The sequence below is a fragment of the Haliotis rufescens genome, unplaced genomic scaffold, assembly GCF_023055435.1.
Source record: "Haliotis rufescens isolate VD_foot unplaced genomic scaffold, xgHalRufe1.0.p SCAF_12, whole genome shotgun sequence".
NCBI classification, from domain to species: Eukaryota; Metazoa; Mollusca; class Gastropoda; order Lepetellida; family Haliotidae; genus Haliotis; species Haliotis rufescens.
The window spans coordinates 22,394,860-22,413,361 of record NW_025963802.1 but is presented as its reverse complement, the minus strand read 5'-3'; the positions used below and the strand labels follow the sequence as shown (position 1 = coordinate 22,413,361).

General features: G+C 41.7%; 1 protein-coding gene across 1 annotated transcript in view; it reads right to left on the bottom strand.

The window, feature by feature from the left end:
• Nucleotides 1-18,502, bottom strand: part of LOC124143244 — an 87,847-nt gene that overhangs the window by 26,156 nt on the left and 43,189 nt on the right. Inside the window, exons 18-33 of the mRNA XM_048393443.1 lie at nucleotides 14,463-15,137; nucleotides 13,420-14,082; nucleotides 13,172-13,234; nucleotides 12,367-12,725; nucleotides 12,162-12,251; nucleotides 11,620-12,024; nucleotides 11,453-11,529; nucleotides 11,085-11,148; nucleotides 10,259-10,501; nucleotides 8,736-8,838; nucleotides 8,299-8,404; nucleotides 7,747-7,886; nucleotides 7,427-7,530; nucleotides 5,934-6,077; nucleotides 1,690-1,876; nucleotides 604-797 (exon numbers count right to left, since the gene is read on the bottom strand). Of these exons, the coding sequence (XP_048249400.1) occupies nucleotides 604-797; nucleotides 1,690-1,876; nucleotides 5,934-6,077; nucleotides 7,427-7,530; nucleotides 7,747-7,886; nucleotides 8,299-8,404; nucleotides 8,736-8,838; nucleotides 10,259-10,501; nucleotides 11,085-11,148; nucleotides 11,453-11,529; nucleotides 11,620-12,024; nucleotides 12,162-12,251; nucleotides 12,367-12,725; nucleotides 13,172-13,234; nucleotides 13,420-14,082; nucleotides 14,463-15,137 (3,617 nt within the window). The remainder of the gene's footprint in view (nucleotides 1-603; nucleotides 798-1,689; nucleotides 1,877-5,933; nucleotides 6,078-7,426; nucleotides 7,531-7,746; nucleotides 7,887-8,298; nucleotides 8,405-8,735; nucleotides 8,839-10,258; nucleotides 10,502-11,084; nucleotides 11,149-11,452; nucleotides 11,530-11,619; nucleotides 12,025-12,161; nucleotides 12,252-12,366; nucleotides 12,726-13,171; nucleotides 13,235-13,419; nucleotides 14,083-14,462; nucleotides 15,138-18,502) is intronic.

Here is an 18,502-nt window from a genome sequence, read left to right as displayed (position 1 = left end):
ACAGAATGACAAAACAAACGCGAACTCTGGCCACATCGGAAATGAAAAGGGTAGTGTATTTTCAGTAAGTTGAAAGAGCGAATTCAGACTTCGGTTAAGATTGGTTATAAATTGCATACATAATTGAGTTATTCAATGCACTCTCAATGTATCTGTTGATCCAGTGTTCAGCCTGGAACATATTGCCACACTTGCTGTAACTAATGTAAGCACCGCAACATATTCAGCAACGTTACTAAAGTAATATCCGTATCTGAAATTGTCCAAAGAGCACGTTTGCGAAAGAAGTGCTTTAGAATAAATGTAGTCATGCAGGATTCTATAAAGTCATGGTACAATGTCCTTTTGCCAGTCTTCAACATTCCGAGGTATGTATGCGCCACTTGACACAGGCAGCCGCGACCTTGACACTGGCGTGAAAACGATTTTTATCTAAACCGTCGCCACATTATATACATCAAGGCGGAACGAGAAGCTAACAGTGGTGGTTTCGGGAAGATTTGATAAAATAAATGTGAACCATTTCAACCCTTTTCCAACAGGCTGTGTATATTAAAGCTGCCCCACTGCCCTCTCAGAAAGGTTCAAGTCCGCTCTATTTACCTTTATGGGTTGATAAAAGCAGCTGAGGGTGTAACTGTCAACAAAGTTTAATCCCATGATAGTAATCTGTGAACAGTCCACGTGGTTAATGTTGCAGCCTGCGCCGTCTTCATTCACTGGCAATATGGCTGGTTTGACATCCTTGCTGAGGGAACAGTTCAGCCCCGTGTACCCATCCTCGCATACACACGCACCTGAAACAATAGGTAGAGAGTGAGTGCGTTGGTCTTGGTGGAGGGGGGCATCATACACATCTTCCCGAGGCAAGTGAGTTAATTGACTATAAAGTCCACTTTCCACACTTGCCGAACTAGGCTGGAATTATGGAGTTTTATTTTGGCTGGACTAACGAGTCTATGCAGAGTCCAAGCAAAAACGCGTAACGAAATCGACATCCAGTTCGTAAACTGCCGTGCAGATTTCGGTCGTTTGAAAGATTTGCAAAACATGTGTACCGTCAGGTTAGCTCCAACAGAATTTTTTCAAATCTTTTCATGTTTTTATTCAATATACTCACCTGATTTGATGCACTTCGCGAAGTAAGACCCGCTTTATTACAATATAGATCTTGATTATCGATCAGATCGTTTTCACTGGGCGCCGCCATTTTGTTTGGAGCAAATGCAAGTGCTATAAGAGGGGGAATATGATTGGTCAATAGGAGGGACATAGAAGGAAAATAACTCGTAATATCCAACGGTGGCGCTACGATCGAGCCCAGAAATTCCAGCCTAGTTCGGTAAGGATGGAAACTGGACTTTTACAGTCAGTTAACTTCATTGCCTCGGGAGAACATCATACAACCATCTGCATGGCAGCGATTAGAGAAATAGTGGATTACAAGGGATACGAAAATAGTCCTATATTACGTTCATAACATATCATACTACTACTGCTTCTATTACTGCTCTATTTTTCTAATCTGAAACAAACATGCGACATATCGAGCACTTGTGTCATGTGTTAACGTGGGTAATAAATACAACATGTATAAGGGTTATGTCTTTTATTTCATCAAATAAACATACCTGTTTGTACCCACGCGCTGCCGGTGGCTTAGTCCACGGGGCTGTAAGAAAGTCTCACCTTCTGAGCAGTTGCCATGGATACATTCGGTAGGGCAGAGGTTAGTCATGATGTCCTTTGGTATATTCTCCCAAATAGTGGAGTTGTCTGCTCTATTCCACATACTGACATTGCGCTCTGCCTCACTGATACACCTGGTTACTATATCGTCCAAATGAGACTGTGCCCACTCCGTTTCACCTGTTGCCTGGAGAAGATAGAATAGTATATACTCTACACACTTCGCATATTCTAACAGACCCGTGAATAGGGTACAGAATGTGTCTTCAGCAACCCATGCTTGCCGTAAAAGGCGACTTACGGGAGCGGGTGGTCAGACTTGCTGACTTGGTTGATGCATGTTATCGTATCCGAATTGCTTGGATCGATGCCCATGATGTCATGAGTTCGACGTTAAACAACAAACAAACATTTCCTAACACATGTATAAGGAATCTAAATAGGAAGGAAATTAAAAGGTTATCATCTTTAATCTCAAATTGGGACAAATGAATTCAATCACATTTGTAATACATGTCATTTTAAATGTGTGAATTAGTAATTGGACTTTGAGATAGACACACCTTTTCATTTGATATCAGTTTTACATATTACAGTATTACAAAACTCAAAATCATAATTCGTCAACAAAATAGAAAAAATAAACATATTTCTTTAATAAACATTGCCACTCTATCAGGGTGTGATGTCATACAATCAACTTAATTCCGAAAGGGTTCTATTATGTACGATATTAGAGCGACGCACTTGCGAGATGTATATACAAACTTTCATAAAGAAATAAGAAACAGAAAATGACTGATGCCCAGGAAACGATCCCTACTAACTTTGCCCGTTGCCTTGGGAACGCGCCAAAAATAGAAACAATTCTAATAAACCAAAGACACCAGTTCAGCACTTGCCTGATGTGCATACAATGTTTCAGAAGCAATGATAAACGACTGACGAGTTAGGTTTCGAAAACTATCCATATCCTCACTTGAACCAAAGTACAAATTGTTGCCTTAGAAACACTAAAACTAAACCAAAATAGAGACTAATCCCGAATAACAAAAGGTCCTAGTTTAATGTAAGCCTGCATGCACTTTTTTGGAATGAAATGATACATGAGGACCGTTTCTATATGAAAGACAATAAGTGTTCGATGACTTGGCTTGGTCACACATTCCAAATGTACACTGTCCAGTTCCATGTTTCGCTCAGGACATGATCATCAGTGACACAGACATAGTTACCACCAGACCCTGTATTCTTTCCTCTGGGAGGTTAGCCTTAACACAGACATAGTTACCATCAGGCCCTGTATTCTTCCCTCTGGGAAGTTAGCCGTGACACAGACAATAGTTACCACCAGACCAGTTTCTCTCCTCTGGGAGGTTAGCAATGACACAGACATAGTTACCACCAGACTCTGTATTCTTTCTTCTGAGAGGTCAGCCGTGACGCAGACATAGTTACCATCAGACCCTGTATTCTTTCCTCTGGGAGGTCAGCAGTGACACAGACACAGTTACAATCAGACCCTGTATTCTTTCCTCTGGGAGGTTAGCCGTGACACAGACATAGTTACAATCAGACCCTGTATTCTTTCCTCTGGGAGGTCAGCTGTGACACAGACATAGTTACCATCAGACCCTGTGTTCTTTCCCCCGGGAGGTCAGCAGTGACACAGACATAGTTACCAGGAGACCAGGCTTCTTTCCTCTGGGAGGTCAGCAGTGACACAGACATAGTTACCATAAGACCCTGTATTCTTTCCTCTGGGAGGTTAGCCGTGACACAGACATAGTTACCACCAGACCCTGTATTCTTTCCTCTGGGAGGTTAGCCGTGACACAGACATAGTTACCACCAGGCACTGTATTCTTTCCTCTGGGAGGTTAGCTGTGACACTGACAGAGTTACCATTACACCCTGTATTCTTTCCTCTGGGAGGTTAGCCGTGACACAGACATAGTTACCATCAGACCCTGTATTCATTCCTCTGGGAGGTCAGCAGTGACACTGACAGAGTTACCATTACACCCTGTATTCTTTCCTCTGGGAGGTTAGCCGTGACACAGACATAGTTACCACAATACCCTCTTTCTTTCCTCTGGGAGGTTAGCCGTGACACAGACATAGTTACCATCACACCCTGTATTCTTTCCTCTGGGAGGTTAGCCGTGACACAGACATAGTTACCATCAGACCCTGTATTCTTTCCCCTGGGAGGTTAGCTGTGACAGACAAAGTTACCATCAGACCCTGTGTTCTTTCCCCCGGGAGGTCAGCAGTGACACAGACATAGTTACCATAAGACCAGGCTTCTTTCCTCTGGGAGGTCAGCAGTGACACAGACATAGTTACCATCACACCCTGTATTCTTTCCTCTGGGAGGTTAGCCGTGACACAGACATAGTTACCACCAGACCCTGTATTCTTTCCTCTGGGAGGTTAGCCGTGACACAGACATAGTTACCATAAGACCCTGTATTCTTTCCTCTGGGAGGTTAGGCGTGACACAGACATAGTAACCACAAGACCCTCTTTCTTTCCTCTGGGAGGTTAGCCGTGACACAGACATAGTTACCATCAGACCCTGTATTCTTTCCTCTGGGAGGTTAGCCGTGACACAGACATAGTTACCACCAGACCCTGTATTCTTTCCCCTGGGAGGTTAGCTGTGACAGACAAAGTTACCATCAGACCCTGTGTTCTTTCCCCCGGGAGGTCAGCAGTGACACAGACATAGTTACCATAAGACCAGGCTTCTTTCCTCTGGGAGGTCAGCAGTGACACAGACATAGTTACCATCACACCCTGTATTCTTTCCTCTGGGAGGTTAGCCGTGACACAGACATAGTTACCACCAGACCCTGTATTCTTTCCTCTGGGAGGTTAGCCGTGACACAGACATAGTTACCATAAGACCCTGTATTCTTTCCTCTGGGAGGTTAGGCGTGACACAGACATAGTAACCACAAGACCCTCTTTCTTTCCTCTGGGAGGTTAGCCGTGACACAGACATAGTTACCATCAGACCCTGTATTCATTCCTCTGGGAGGTCAGCAGTGACACTGACAGAGTAACCATTACACCCTGTATTCTTTCCTCTGGGAGGTTAGCCGTGACACAGACATAGTTACCACAATACCCTCTTTCTTTCCTCTGGGAGGTTAGCCGTGACACAGACATAGTTACTATCACACCCTGTATTCTTTCCTCTGGGAGGTTAGCCGTGACACAGACATAGTTACCACCAGAACCTGTATTCTTTCCTCTTGGAGGTGAGCCGTGACACAGACATAGTTACCACCAGATCCTGTATTCTTTCCTCTTGGAGGTTAGCCGTGACACAGACATAGTTACCATCAGACCCTGTATTCTATCCTCTTGGAGGTAAGCCGTGACACAGACATATTTACCATCAGACCCTGTTTCTTTCCTATGGGAGGTTAGCCGTGACACGGACATAGTTACCATCAGACCCTGTATTCTTTCCTCTTGGAGGTTAGCCGTGACACAGACATAGTTACCATCAGACCCTGTTTTCTTTCCTCTGGGAGGTTAGCCGTGACACAGACATAGTTACCACCAGATCCTGTATTCTTTCCTCTGGGAGGTTAGCCATGACACAGACATAGTTACCATCAGACCCTGTATTCTTTCCCCTGGGAGGTTAGCTGTGACACAGACATAGTTACCATCAGACCCTGTGTTCTTTCCCCCGGGAGGTCAGCAGTGACACAGACATAGTTACCATAAGACCAGGCTTCTTTCCTCTGGGAGGTTAGCCGTGACACAGACATAGTTACCATCAGACCCTGTATTCTTTCCTCTGGGAGGTTAGCCGTGACACAGACATATTTACCATCAGACCCTGTATTCTTTCCTCTGGGAGGTTAGCCGTGACACGGACATAGTTACCATCAGACCCTGTATTCTTTCCTCTTGGAGGTAAGCCGTGACACAGACATAGTTACCACCAGACCCTGTTTTCTTTCCTCTGGGAGGTTAGCCGTGACACAGACATAGTTACCACCAGATCCTGTATTCTTTCCTCTGGGAGGTTAGCCATGACACAGACATAGTTACCATCAGACCCTGTATTCTTTCCCCTGGGAGGTTAGCTGTGACACAGACATAGTTACCATCAGACCCTGTGTTCTTTCCCCCGGGAGGTCAGCAGTGACACAGACATAGTTACCAGGAGACCAGGCTTCTCTCCTCTGGGAGGTCAGCAGTGACACAGACATACTTACCACCAGATCCTGTGCACACTCTTTGATGAGGTCATCGGTGACACTGACAAAGTCCACACATGCCTTGGTGGCAGTCTGGTTGTTGATGTAGTCCTCACAGAAAGTGTGGGCTGACTGCTCGGTGTATGTGTTCTCAGCTGTATCCTGCAGGTGAAGAGGTATAAAAATATAATGCCATTACATCAACTGCACTGTTATTAAGTTCAAGTAAGACATGCAGTTTCTAGTCTTTCATGGTTACTGCTTGCTCCCTACATCTCCTCCAAGGGCCCAGTCTGCATGGTCACTGCTCAGTACCTACCTTCTCCAAGGGCCCAGTCTGCATGGTCACTGCCTGGTACCTACCTCCTCCAAGGGCTCAGCCTACATGGTCACTGCTCGCTACCTACACCTCCTCAAAGGGCTCAGTCTGCATGGTCACTGCTTGATACCTACCTTCTCCAAGGGCCCAGTCTGCATGGTCACTGCTCGGTACCTATCTTCTCCAAGGGCTCAGTCTGCATGGTCACTGCTCGGTACCTACCTTCTCCAAGGGCCCAGCCTGCATGGTCACTGCTCGGTACCTACCTTCTCCAAGGGCTCAGTCTGCATGGTCACTGCTCGGTACCTACATTCTCCAAGGGCTCAGCCTGCATGGTCACTGCTCAGTACCTACCTTCTCCAAGGGCCCAGTCTGCATGGTCACTGCTTGGTACCTAACTTCTCTAAGGGCTCAGCCTGCATGGTCACTGATCGCTGCCTACACCTCCTCCAAGGGCCCAGCCCGATGGTCACTGCTCGGTACCTACCTTCTCAAAGGGCACAGCCTGCATGGTCACTGCTCGCTACCTACACCTCAAAGGGCTCAGTCTGCATTGTCACTACCTGGTACCTACCTCCTTCAAGGGCTCAGCCTGCATGGTCACTGCTCGCTACCTATCTCCTGGAAGGGCTCAGTCTGCATGGTCACTGCTCAGTTCCTACCTTCTCCAAGGGCCCAGTCTGCATGGTCAATGCGCGGTACCTACCTTCTCCAAGGGCTCAGTCTGCATGGTCACTGCTCGCTGCCTACACCTCCTCCAAGGGCTCAGTCTGCATGGTCATTGCTCAGTACGTACCTTCTCCAAGAGCTCAGTCTGCATGGTCACTGCTTGGTACCTACCTTCTCCAAGGGCTCAGCCTGCATGGTCACTGCTCAGTACCTATCTCCTCCAAGAGCTCAGTCTGCATGGTCACTGCTTGGTGCCTACTTCCTCCAAGGGCTAAGTCTGCATGGTCTCTGCTCGCTACCTAACTCCTCCAAGGGCCCAGTCTGCATGGTCACTGCTCAGTACCTACATCCTCCAAGGGCCCAGCCTGCATGGTCACTGCCTGGTACCTAACTCCTCCAAGGGCCCAGTCTGCATGGTCACTGCTCAGTACCTACCTCCTCCAAGGGCCCAGCCTGCATGGTCACTGCTCGGTACCTACCTCCTCCAAAGGCTCAGTCTGCATGGTCACTGCTCGGTACCTACCTCCTCCAAAGGCTCAGTCTGCATGGGTGCTTCTCTCTTAAAGCGGCGGAAGGCTGCGCTTGGAAGCTTGGCCTGTCGCACCAAGGTGGCTGTAATATCGTCCCCTGAAATTGTTGCATAATGCAAATGGAAATGAAATACAAACACAGTAAAATAGCGTATTCAACATCCAAAAAATAAATATTGTAAACACGATTTAAAAGAATACCATTGATTAAGGTAAAGTTGAAAGGAATGTCAAGTTTAGATGGTACCACACGTGAACAGAGTGTGCTCACGTCGCAGAGACATGTGATATATTTTATGAGTGGTTCACTTACTAGATGACATAGAGGTGCACCTGAAGATGTCGAGATGAGGAGCACAGTAAAGTTGCCTCCCTTCAACACAGCTGCAATATGTTTCCGATGTGGTCTTTTGAGCCGTGACACCGTGAAACATGGTGTTCCTCTCAGACACCCTGAGATTAAACAAGTACTATTCACTAGTCTATGATAAGCTCTACGCAAGATCACTACTGCCATATATTTTCATTTTCAGATAAGTATCATCAGGATATCTATTTCATTCTCTCCTCATCGTGGGTATTCACGTGGAAAGAGACGGGTTGTTTCAGACACACACCGCGTAGAGCCACTAATACAAGAACCGACATCTCCAGGATGTATATATGTATTCAGGTCGGATATTTTAATATTAAAGTATATGATATATTTATGGTATGGGCATGCGTGAGTGAAAACATGAACGATCGACAACTTTATAAGTTTTCCTCATGTAACGCAACTCCTCACCCATCCATGTATTGTCATAAAGTTCCCACGGCTTATATTAGTATCGTGGGTACAGAAATGTTTCAGAAATAGTCTTACAGCCATGTTTTGGAGAATTCGTCCGGAGTTTGTTTGACGGTGTAGGTCCTGTGGTCAGCGCCATACAGATCATCATGCTTACTCTCCGTGTAGCTACCGCACAACCCTGCACGTGTGGGCATAGCAATATACAACAGTTTGAGGACAAAGTAATATCTACATTGATATATGAACTATAACATTGCACAAAACCCATCAATATATTTAATTTAGGTTCAGAAATAGATATGATGAAACACTAGAATACATATCAAGTGACGTATGCATGTGTCGTTTATGTACTGATATTGTCGCAGCTAACAAAACTTATTGCAAGCTCGTATTCAGCATATGAAAGAGTCTTCGATAATATGCCATTACATCTGTCATAATTAGCAGGACCCACAGCTGAACATCGAACAACTAAAAATCATTAACTATGTAGACACATTCCGAACCTTCAGACTGTCCGAAGTCCAGGGAGGATGGTCTGACCCAGACATTGATGAAGGACAGGTAGCTAGACTGGACCGTCACTATGGTCCCTGTGGGCAGATGCACCTTCAAGGAAACATCAGCGTATCAGTATTTATGTACCACTCCTGGTCCTGGAGTATGTCAATAATTGGCCACAGTAACAGACACAATTACACCATAATATTATATTCACCTGTTCACCCTTGCCTTGGCTTCAATTTTAATAACATATCTGCCAAATAACTTGAAACAGAAAGGAAGAAGATGTCTTACCCTTTTGGTTTATCAGGTGGACAAACTGCTATATTGCAAAATTGTTTACGGTGTCCACGAATCATGTCAATCCTTCTTTTCTCCTTTGGTATATGTAACAAGCTACTTTACATGTACATTATAATGAGAAGGTTGTCTCTAAATGCAATAGAAAATATATTCTCATTTGGGAAATTATCAGTGACTAAAACTACACGTGGATACCATGTAACTTACGCAAATCAATTACGTGTGGTGTACAAAACTACCTCGTTATCTCTGAACATGGTACCCACTTTTTGTACAAATGTCACAGTCAGATGAATGCATATCTAAGCTTGGCCAGACAGATTTAATGAGCCTTTCTACACACTTTTATTTTGGAATGTTATTGTCACACGTTTGTGGCCCTGTATTAAAATAGTGCAGATTTTTTAATGTTGGTGATAACACATACAGTGTCAACGGCTTAAGGTTTAATCCGTAAACTGTGATCATTACAAGTGCAGACCAGATACCAATAATATTGGTTTAGTGAGTTGGCACTCACAGAATACATGTCAGATAACATCTTACATTTAACGTATGTTAATGTTCACATAACATTAACACGTGACAACCATTATCAGATATTATTAGTTATGGAGTCTTTAGTTGCCGTATACGGTGTCATATTAGGTTAGCCGAAAAACGTTTTCCTGCTAACCTAATATGACACCGTATACGGCAACTAAAGGCACCATAACGAATTTATTATGCCGAAAAATTTACACTCTAGTCTTACAACGAAAGACGCTAAGGATCAAAGGGAGACTACTCTTCAAACCCCAGAGACCAAACCTTGTTGATAAAAAAATTCGACTTCATATAATCTTTATAAAAGTCATTAACGTCCTTGCACATCAAAATTAATGATATTAAAACACAGAACACTGTTGAATAACGAATTTCTGTACCAGAATTTTCATGTGAAATATGTGACGTGGGTGTTGGAAAATACAAAATGGCTGTTACTGACGGTATAGGGTCTCATATTAGGTCAGTAACAACCATCTTGGATTTTAACTGACGGTATACGGCTCATGTGGGGTTAGTAGTTCTGCTCTCTAATTGGTCAATCTCACTTCTAGGCATAATGAATGGAGCTCTTCAAATGAGTTTTCGAAGACGCGTTCTGCGTGCATTATGTTCACGGAATTATAGAGGGTATAGAATTAGGGTAGTGGAACTAAACTAGAAGTGTGACACGTACTTCATATTTGTGACCACACCCAATTCTCCTGACAGTGGTTCCGGGGGTGAGGTCGCCGTTCTTGTACATTTCCACCGTTATGCTGGGTGTGTGGTGGAAGAATCGACTGTAATAGGTGCGATGAGCTTGGCCATGGCATCCTGTAAACGTTATGACGTCATCTCCAGATTTGATTGCAACTGCACAGTTGCAAGTAGGACCCCTTGAGTTGCGAGAACTGCAGACCTGGTAACTTGTCCGAACCTTGAGAAACAAAGTGTGTCAGTTCTGAAAGTTCCCTTAAAAATACAGTTCAGAAGTAATTTAAAGATGGTAACCCCTTTGCGTAATGTTTCAACGTTTGGTGGTGAGGTGAAGTGGGGTTTAACGTTGCGTTCAAGAATTGTTGCACTTATATAGCGACGTGCATTCATTTGCGTGTGTGTGTGGCTGCTAGTACTAGTCCGGACTAACCCGATTTTATAGTGCTAGTCCACTGAGGCACCGTGCCGCAGTGTAACATGAACACCCCACTCAGACACAGTACACTGACTCCAAGCCCACCACTCTTTGTTTTAGCCCCTGAATGCCGAGCGCCAGGCAGGGTAACAACAAGTACCGTATTTTGGTATGACGAGGCCGGAGATCGAACCCCGGACCGTCTGCTCTCCGAGCGGACGCTCTACTACTAGAGGCAGTCTTAAACGTTTGGACTGCAACTGTACAATACAGAATATTGTAAATGAAAACTAAATTTGAACACTTCAGGACCAGTTAGTTTATGTGTGTTGTGTAGAACATGCAGGCTAAATGTTCCCATCGTTCAGTAGATATAGTGTCTGTTTACCTCATAAGGCAATGTTTTATGCTTGTACAATATGAATTCTCCACGCTGAAAGTTGTTGTAGTGTCTGCAATATATCACAAAATAGATTATTTCACAAAATGCATCACACAATAGCAATATATCACATATTGAATTACTTCATGACAAAATGCTTTACACAATAAATATATCACATAATGTATTAGTTCAAGGCAATAGCATCACGCAACAACAATATAACACATGATGTATTAGTTGATGACGAAATGCATCACGCAACAACAATATATCGCATATTGTAATAAATCTGGCATCTCCTCAATATTTGTAAACAGGTAGTTCATAAACAAGACAAAGTGATAGACAAGTAATGTATCATTGCTACTTACAGTCCGTCGAAAGTAGTGATGTGCGGGTCATTTAGCGAGGCACACAGGGCAGACTTGTCGAAATCCTTTGCCTTCACCTTATACAGAATCATTCAATTCAATTAATGGTCAATTAATGTCACAAAAAGAAAAGTTGGAAGGGACAAGTATTCGTTTCGTTATTTTACCTTGTATGTCGTTATTGTCTTATACATTGACTCCTTGAGTGCCCCTGTTGTCTTTAGCTTGACCATTATATCTCGCGTCTGGTCATGATCATACAGTCCATCAATGGTGGCTTTCATTGGAATCTGGATTGTGTTCTTCCAGTTGGAGGAGTTCAAGCCCTTGCCGCACACATCAGTGTTAGGCGTGTTCCCGAACGACTGAATCACAATCTGGGGAAGCACAATATCCCGGGTACACAGGTGGTCCAACGGATGCTTCACCAGACTGGCGACCACCTCTACCTTGCAGTTGCCTTTGTCTGTAAGCGTGCAGAACAGTTGTGGTGGACAGTTGGATTTCACCTCTATTTGCCTGACCTGCTGACCTTCTGTCAAAGTGAGGTGTGCCGTCGTTGACGTCAGCGACTGAAAAAAGTTGCAAAGAAACAAGTATGTTCAGAGCATATATAGCATATTCTTATAAAACCGACGTCTGTGTTAAAACAAATTGCTTATATAACAGGTATGTTGACTTGAATATAACTGTGACAATATACACGTACCGTAATAGATGGAATAAACGGTGTTTTGGAGGTGAGGTATTGTGTCCACTGCCATCCTGCTGTGAATTTGGCTTTGGCTTTGCAGACTATCTGTAAATTATACAGACATTAAAACGTTCATCCGAAAAAAAATTCAGGTACATAAAATTCAAGCATCCAATCACGAATCAATAGCCATAATTTCAGGATGCGAGTCACAACTTACCTCTTTATCATACAGGTTATCCCTGACATTGCTGATCTCCGTGATATAGAGTCTACCCTCAGCGACGGGAGTCTGCACTTCTTTCAACGCCTGAGGCACGCCATCAATGATCCACTGGAACTGGATGAAGACATTCAGAGTCGTGTAGGTGGACAGTCTACAGGCCAAGTATGTGCCGGTCATGTCAACGATTGGTATTACTGTTAGATCAACATTAAATGGCGGGACACCGATGTCTTGTGTTGTCCGTGTCTGCGTGGTGGTAGTTGTTACAGCGTGAGTAGTAGGAGCTGTCGTTGTTGGTGGATTTGTAGGAGGAAACGTCATTCGTTGTGTAGTTTCTGGCATTGATTTTGATGCTAAAATGTGAACATATATAAACGGGTTTTCACAAATATTTCTACATTTGAACAACAGACACATGTACAATGCATTTGTGCATTCTGATATACCATTCCTAATGAACTTAAGAAAACCTAGTCACCTATAACACTGCAACTTTAAATTAGTGAGAGCCTGACAACCAGTGGTTGATATTATGAACAACGTCCACAGCCACAATAGGTTACAACAGCACGCAATCCACTGTGCCACCGAGCCTCACCGATCCATTTCAATTGCCTCTTACAGCACACATTGGTTACATTGGGTCTTTCTTAGTGGGAATCCAAACAGGGGACATGCATTGTAATATGTGAGTATGTCACTCAACTGTTACCTTGTTCTACGGACAGTTTATACCCAAATAAAGTGCCAACTGGTGGTATTGGTGTTGACACTGCAATAGAAATGGGTCGCTACCTACCTAGTGAGATGCAGCCGACTGGACAAAGGTCTGACGAGGATGTAACTGCAGGGGTGCTTGTCACTGTAAGGCAACAACTTCGTAAAAGTTCCGTTCAATAAATAATTAGATAAATAACTAAAGTTTACATGTTATGACGAGAAATACATTGTAATTAGTAATGTCGATTCAATTGCCTTTGCTTGTGAATGTGCTGTGAAAGATTCTTCTCTTAATTGCACATATTTATCAATGTTGGACATACTCACACTGTGAGACAATGTCGATGCCCTGGTACCAGATGTGTATGGCTTTGAGGACACATTGTAGGTGGCGTCCTGGTGTCAGTGTTGTAAAGGACTTCCCAAAATAGAATACGCTCTTCATTTCACGAGACGTATCAAGGTGGGTAACGTGTTCCATGGTCGATGCTACGAGTTTCCTATTGATGTAAACTTTGAGAGTTTCTTTGAAATATATGTAAATGACTTGTGTGGTACCCAGTTCGATATGATCTCTTGGTATTGATACAAACCATGCTTTGACAGAGGAGGAGACTATGACATGAAATTGGCCGTATCTATACAACAGCGAGATGCCAGGGAGGTCGGGCGCCTCTCCCCCTGTTGTGAACACAACCGTATTTTCATTGAGCTTTGTGAAAACCACCTCTACAGATATTGTCAGTCCATGTTTGCATTTCGTGATGTCTGTTAGACAGCTCTTACCTAGATTTTGAATCTCTAAGTAATGCCCGTCTGCCGTGAACACCAAACCTGACGAGGTACCGTGTTGACCTCCGTGGATGATTACTTTAAGGTAACTGGAATTTAGGTAGTTGGATGTCACGTTTTCAAACCTCCATAAGAATTCCGGTAGAGGTGGTGAGGTAGGCGGAACCAGCGTCGTTGTAGAAATAGTTGCCAGAGCAGCTGAATTACAGACAACAGATTGATGTGAAACATCGTATAAATAACCTAAACATTCCATCGAGCATAATGCAGCATAGCCTTACTGATTCCTTTAGAGAACTCAAGCAATATCGCTTCATTCGAGTTGTGTATGACATGATAATCATGTATTAAGAGACAAACGTTATACATTGAGAGGCTTTAAGAATCCACGGGGAGCAACATTTCGCCCTGGTTATATTTGATTATCTTCTAGCATGTAATTGTTTGATACAATAAATAACATTCTTAAACTATTAAAATTCTCTTAAATCGATAACCCCCCATATCGCGAATATGCACTCACTTTCATTATACATAAATGTGTACTTTATGTTGTTATCTTCAAATAATTTACTTACGCTGAAGAATTCCCAGGTTAACAAGCTCTGTTCTCGTTGCCATAAATAACTTGAAGTCAGTTATAACCATGGAAGTAGTCTTGTTTGAATTTACTTCTTTACCTATCAGAAATGATGAGGGCATTTTAGTCGCATCGACGAATACTGGAAGCGACTGTGTTGGTTGGGTTGTATATTGATTAACATACAACTGATATCCAGATGTTTGAGACCAACTTATTTGGAATATATAAGGTATGTTGATCTCAAGTTTGTAAGGTATGTTGATTGGCCATTTATGCTGACCGGATGCAACGACCCCCTTCAAATGTCCACGTTCATAAAAAAGATTTACTCCTGTATACCCGGGCTTGTCTTGGCCCGTGTAGACAATATACATTCTCTCTGTGGTCACAAGTTGAGTGAATGTGGCCACAAGCTGAACAGTGAAGCCCGTAGTACAATGTTCAAGGTCAGAGAAACAAGGGAGGCACCTTGTTTCAATTTCAACGTACTGTCCAGGCTGAGTGATATCCAATGATAGCGTATCGTTTTGCTGGATAATTGAAGGACTTCCATGAACCGTGATGACCATATCCTTGGTCGTTAATCGGCTTCCAGTTACACTCAAGAAGGACATGTCGATGGTAGTCTTTGTCGAGCTGACAGGTGTGCCATTGCACGTTTCCACCGGAGCTGAAAAAACAGGAGATTCCCATTTACAAAGATTCACGTGCAGAATATATGTTGATTGAGAATCATGCCAATTGAGCCGAATAAACATTCACACTAGTTAAAAAACAAACATTGTGATAACACAAAGGACCATGGTTCGTATCATGTACTGACAATGACATATTGATAACTGTGCAAACACATACGTGCATCATTGTACATACATTCACTTACGTACATATAGGTTAAAAACATATGTGCAATATAGTTTAAACATTCACTTAAATACATACAGGTTAACCACATATGTGCATTATGGTATAAACATTCATTTGAGTACATATAGGTTAACCGCATATGTGCTTTATGGTATAAACATTCACTTAAGTACATACAGGTTAACCGCATATGTGCATTATAGTATACACATTCATTTAAGTACATATAGGTTAACGATATATGTGCTTTATAGTATACACATTCACTTAAGTACATATAGGTTAACCACATATGTGCATTATGGTATAAACATTCATTTGAGTACATATAGGTTAACCACATATGTTCATTATGGTATAAACATTCACTTAAGTACATATAGGTTAACCACATCTGTGCATTATAGTATACACATTCACTTAAGTACATATAGGTTAACCACATATGTGCATTATGGTATAAACATTCATTTAAGTACATATAGGTTAACCACATATGTGCTTTATGGTATAAACATTCACCTAAATAGATTTAGGTAAACCACATATGCACATTAAAGAATGAACATTCACTTAAGTAAATATAGTTAACAAAATATGTGCCTTATGGTATAAACATTCACTTAAGTACATATAGGTTAACCACATATGTTCATTATGGTATAAGCATTCACTTAAGTACATACAGTTAACCAGATATGTGCATTATAGTATACACATTCACTTAAGTACATATAGGTTAACCACATATGTTCATTATGGTATAAGCATTCACTTAAGTACATATAGTTAACCAGATATGTGCATTATAGTATACACATTAACTTAAGTACATATAGTTAACCAGATATGTGCATTATAGTATACACATTCGCTTAAGTACATATAGTTAACCAGCTATGTGCATAATAGTATACACATTAACTTAAGTACATATAGTTCACCAAAAATGTGCATTAATGTATATACATTTACAACAGTACATGAGGATTTCCCACATATGTAATATGTTGGTTAACCAAAGATATATGATACATGTATACCTATTCAACCACACATGTACAGTATACACTAAGTGTTCACTTAAAGGACATGATTACCCTCTTCGTGAACACCTCTTGTCATCACTGAATTTCAAAGATCCATTCACATAATTACCATCTATATTTAGTCTTTTTCGACGATTTTTCGACTGATTGTTCTCTGGTGTTTACGTTTCTTTATTTAGGTAGTTTAGGTTGTGGATTTGATTACATACTTACAATTCAGTCACTTACTACATATGTACATTATATACAATACTAACCCTTAAACTTGGGAACCATATGTGTATTAAGGCTGATAGCCCCACGTGTACATTATACACTATGCTAGCACCAAGTTGGTTAATCACGTGCGTTTATTAAGTTTGTGAAACATATGATAGAGATATATTTACATTTATGGATGTCAATCAAAGACTATTTACATAATAAGCTATACTTACACTTAAGTTCGTTGCCCTAATACGTGCATTATTATCTATTCTTACATTAATGTCGGTCAAGAAATAGAATTATATATTTTTCATGGCAGATTATTGACATTGTAAGAAATAAATAACTAGATACAAATTGTATGTTGTCGCTTTACGTATAGAAAACATGGATAGAAGCAGATAGACGTACATCAGCTAGACATACATTTTGTATCTTGGGATTATGTAAAATACACCACGCAGCACTTCACACTAGGGTACGTTTTAGTTACGACACGTGCTCAGCAACACACACAGCAACCCCATATTGAAATATCCACAGGTTACACTTCATTATTCTTCTGTACCAAGACATAGTATATTGTCAAGTTCCAATATATTTCTTGTTACACAAAAGCACAAATTAGTAAATACATATAGAACACATTTATCATGATGTGAAAGTGAAGAAATTATAAATATATAACGATTAGAGAAAAAAATATATTTGCCATTAAGTTCTTATGATCATGAATACTGAGTAGAAATTCGTCATCATAGTCTCACCGATTATGTACCATTGCATACGCGGTTAGCAAATCATTTGTGTTATTGTACACAACTAAAGATAGTTCACACACTTGCAAAGTACCTTTCACCAAGCAGTTGCTGAAAGATGCCACACTCAAAGACAGAAGTAAAGTCAGGAAAATAAACATTACTTTGAAGAATGCCCTTTTCAGAAAGAATCGTCCTGGTTGTTGTCCAAGTACGGATATTGGTGACAAGAAAGCTGCCTTGACTGCCTCCAATGCGAATATTGGAAAAAGGAATTGGTATCGTTGCGTTTGGGGAGATTGTGACGGGAGCCTGCTGTACAGCAAGAAGGACATTGTTCACATAGAGCTTAGCCCCTTCGGACATACTCCACGATATCTGGTATGTATAAATCTTATCCAGGTCAATGGTGTATAGGGTTGAGATCATCCATTTCTCCTGCCCTTGTTTCACTGTGGCAAACATGATTTTCTCTTTATAGAACATGGCAATTGATGATGGATTGTCATTTCCACTGGAGATAAATATTGTTTTCTTGAGAGGAGGCATCATTTTGACCTTAATGTCAATTTGAAATGTAAATCCTGAAATGCAGCCACTTAGCCCAGACGCACAGGGAACACTTTCCTTAGGTATCTCTAACCATTGGTTATGTCCATTCAGATTAAGGAACGTCACATTGTCATGATTCAAAAGTGATGGAATTCCATTCACAGTCATGTTCAAACTGTCTGTGGTAACAACATTTCCGAAAATCCCTGTAAATGTTAACTCCATTGAATTAATGTTTGGTTCAATCTTTGGCGTCGACTCTGATGTTGTTGCCAAAGGATATCCTTTAACAAACAGAAAAAACAGTACTTTAACAACATTATTCGTTATAATTTACATTTGACATATTTGTCAATTTCACCAGAACAACAATCATATGTCATATGACATAGAAATACACCACTACAGGTTGTGTCCCAGGAGTTCGAATATATAAACAGAATTGGTGACAGAGTACCTTTCAGCAAATTGATAATTACCAGTTTCAACATCAGAAGTATTACAAAATGTAAATACTTACGCACAGAAGTCGTCCGTGTGTTGTCAGTTTCCTTCCTTTCGTTCCATACTTGAATTTGAGAAATTTGAAGGTGGGTAGACGT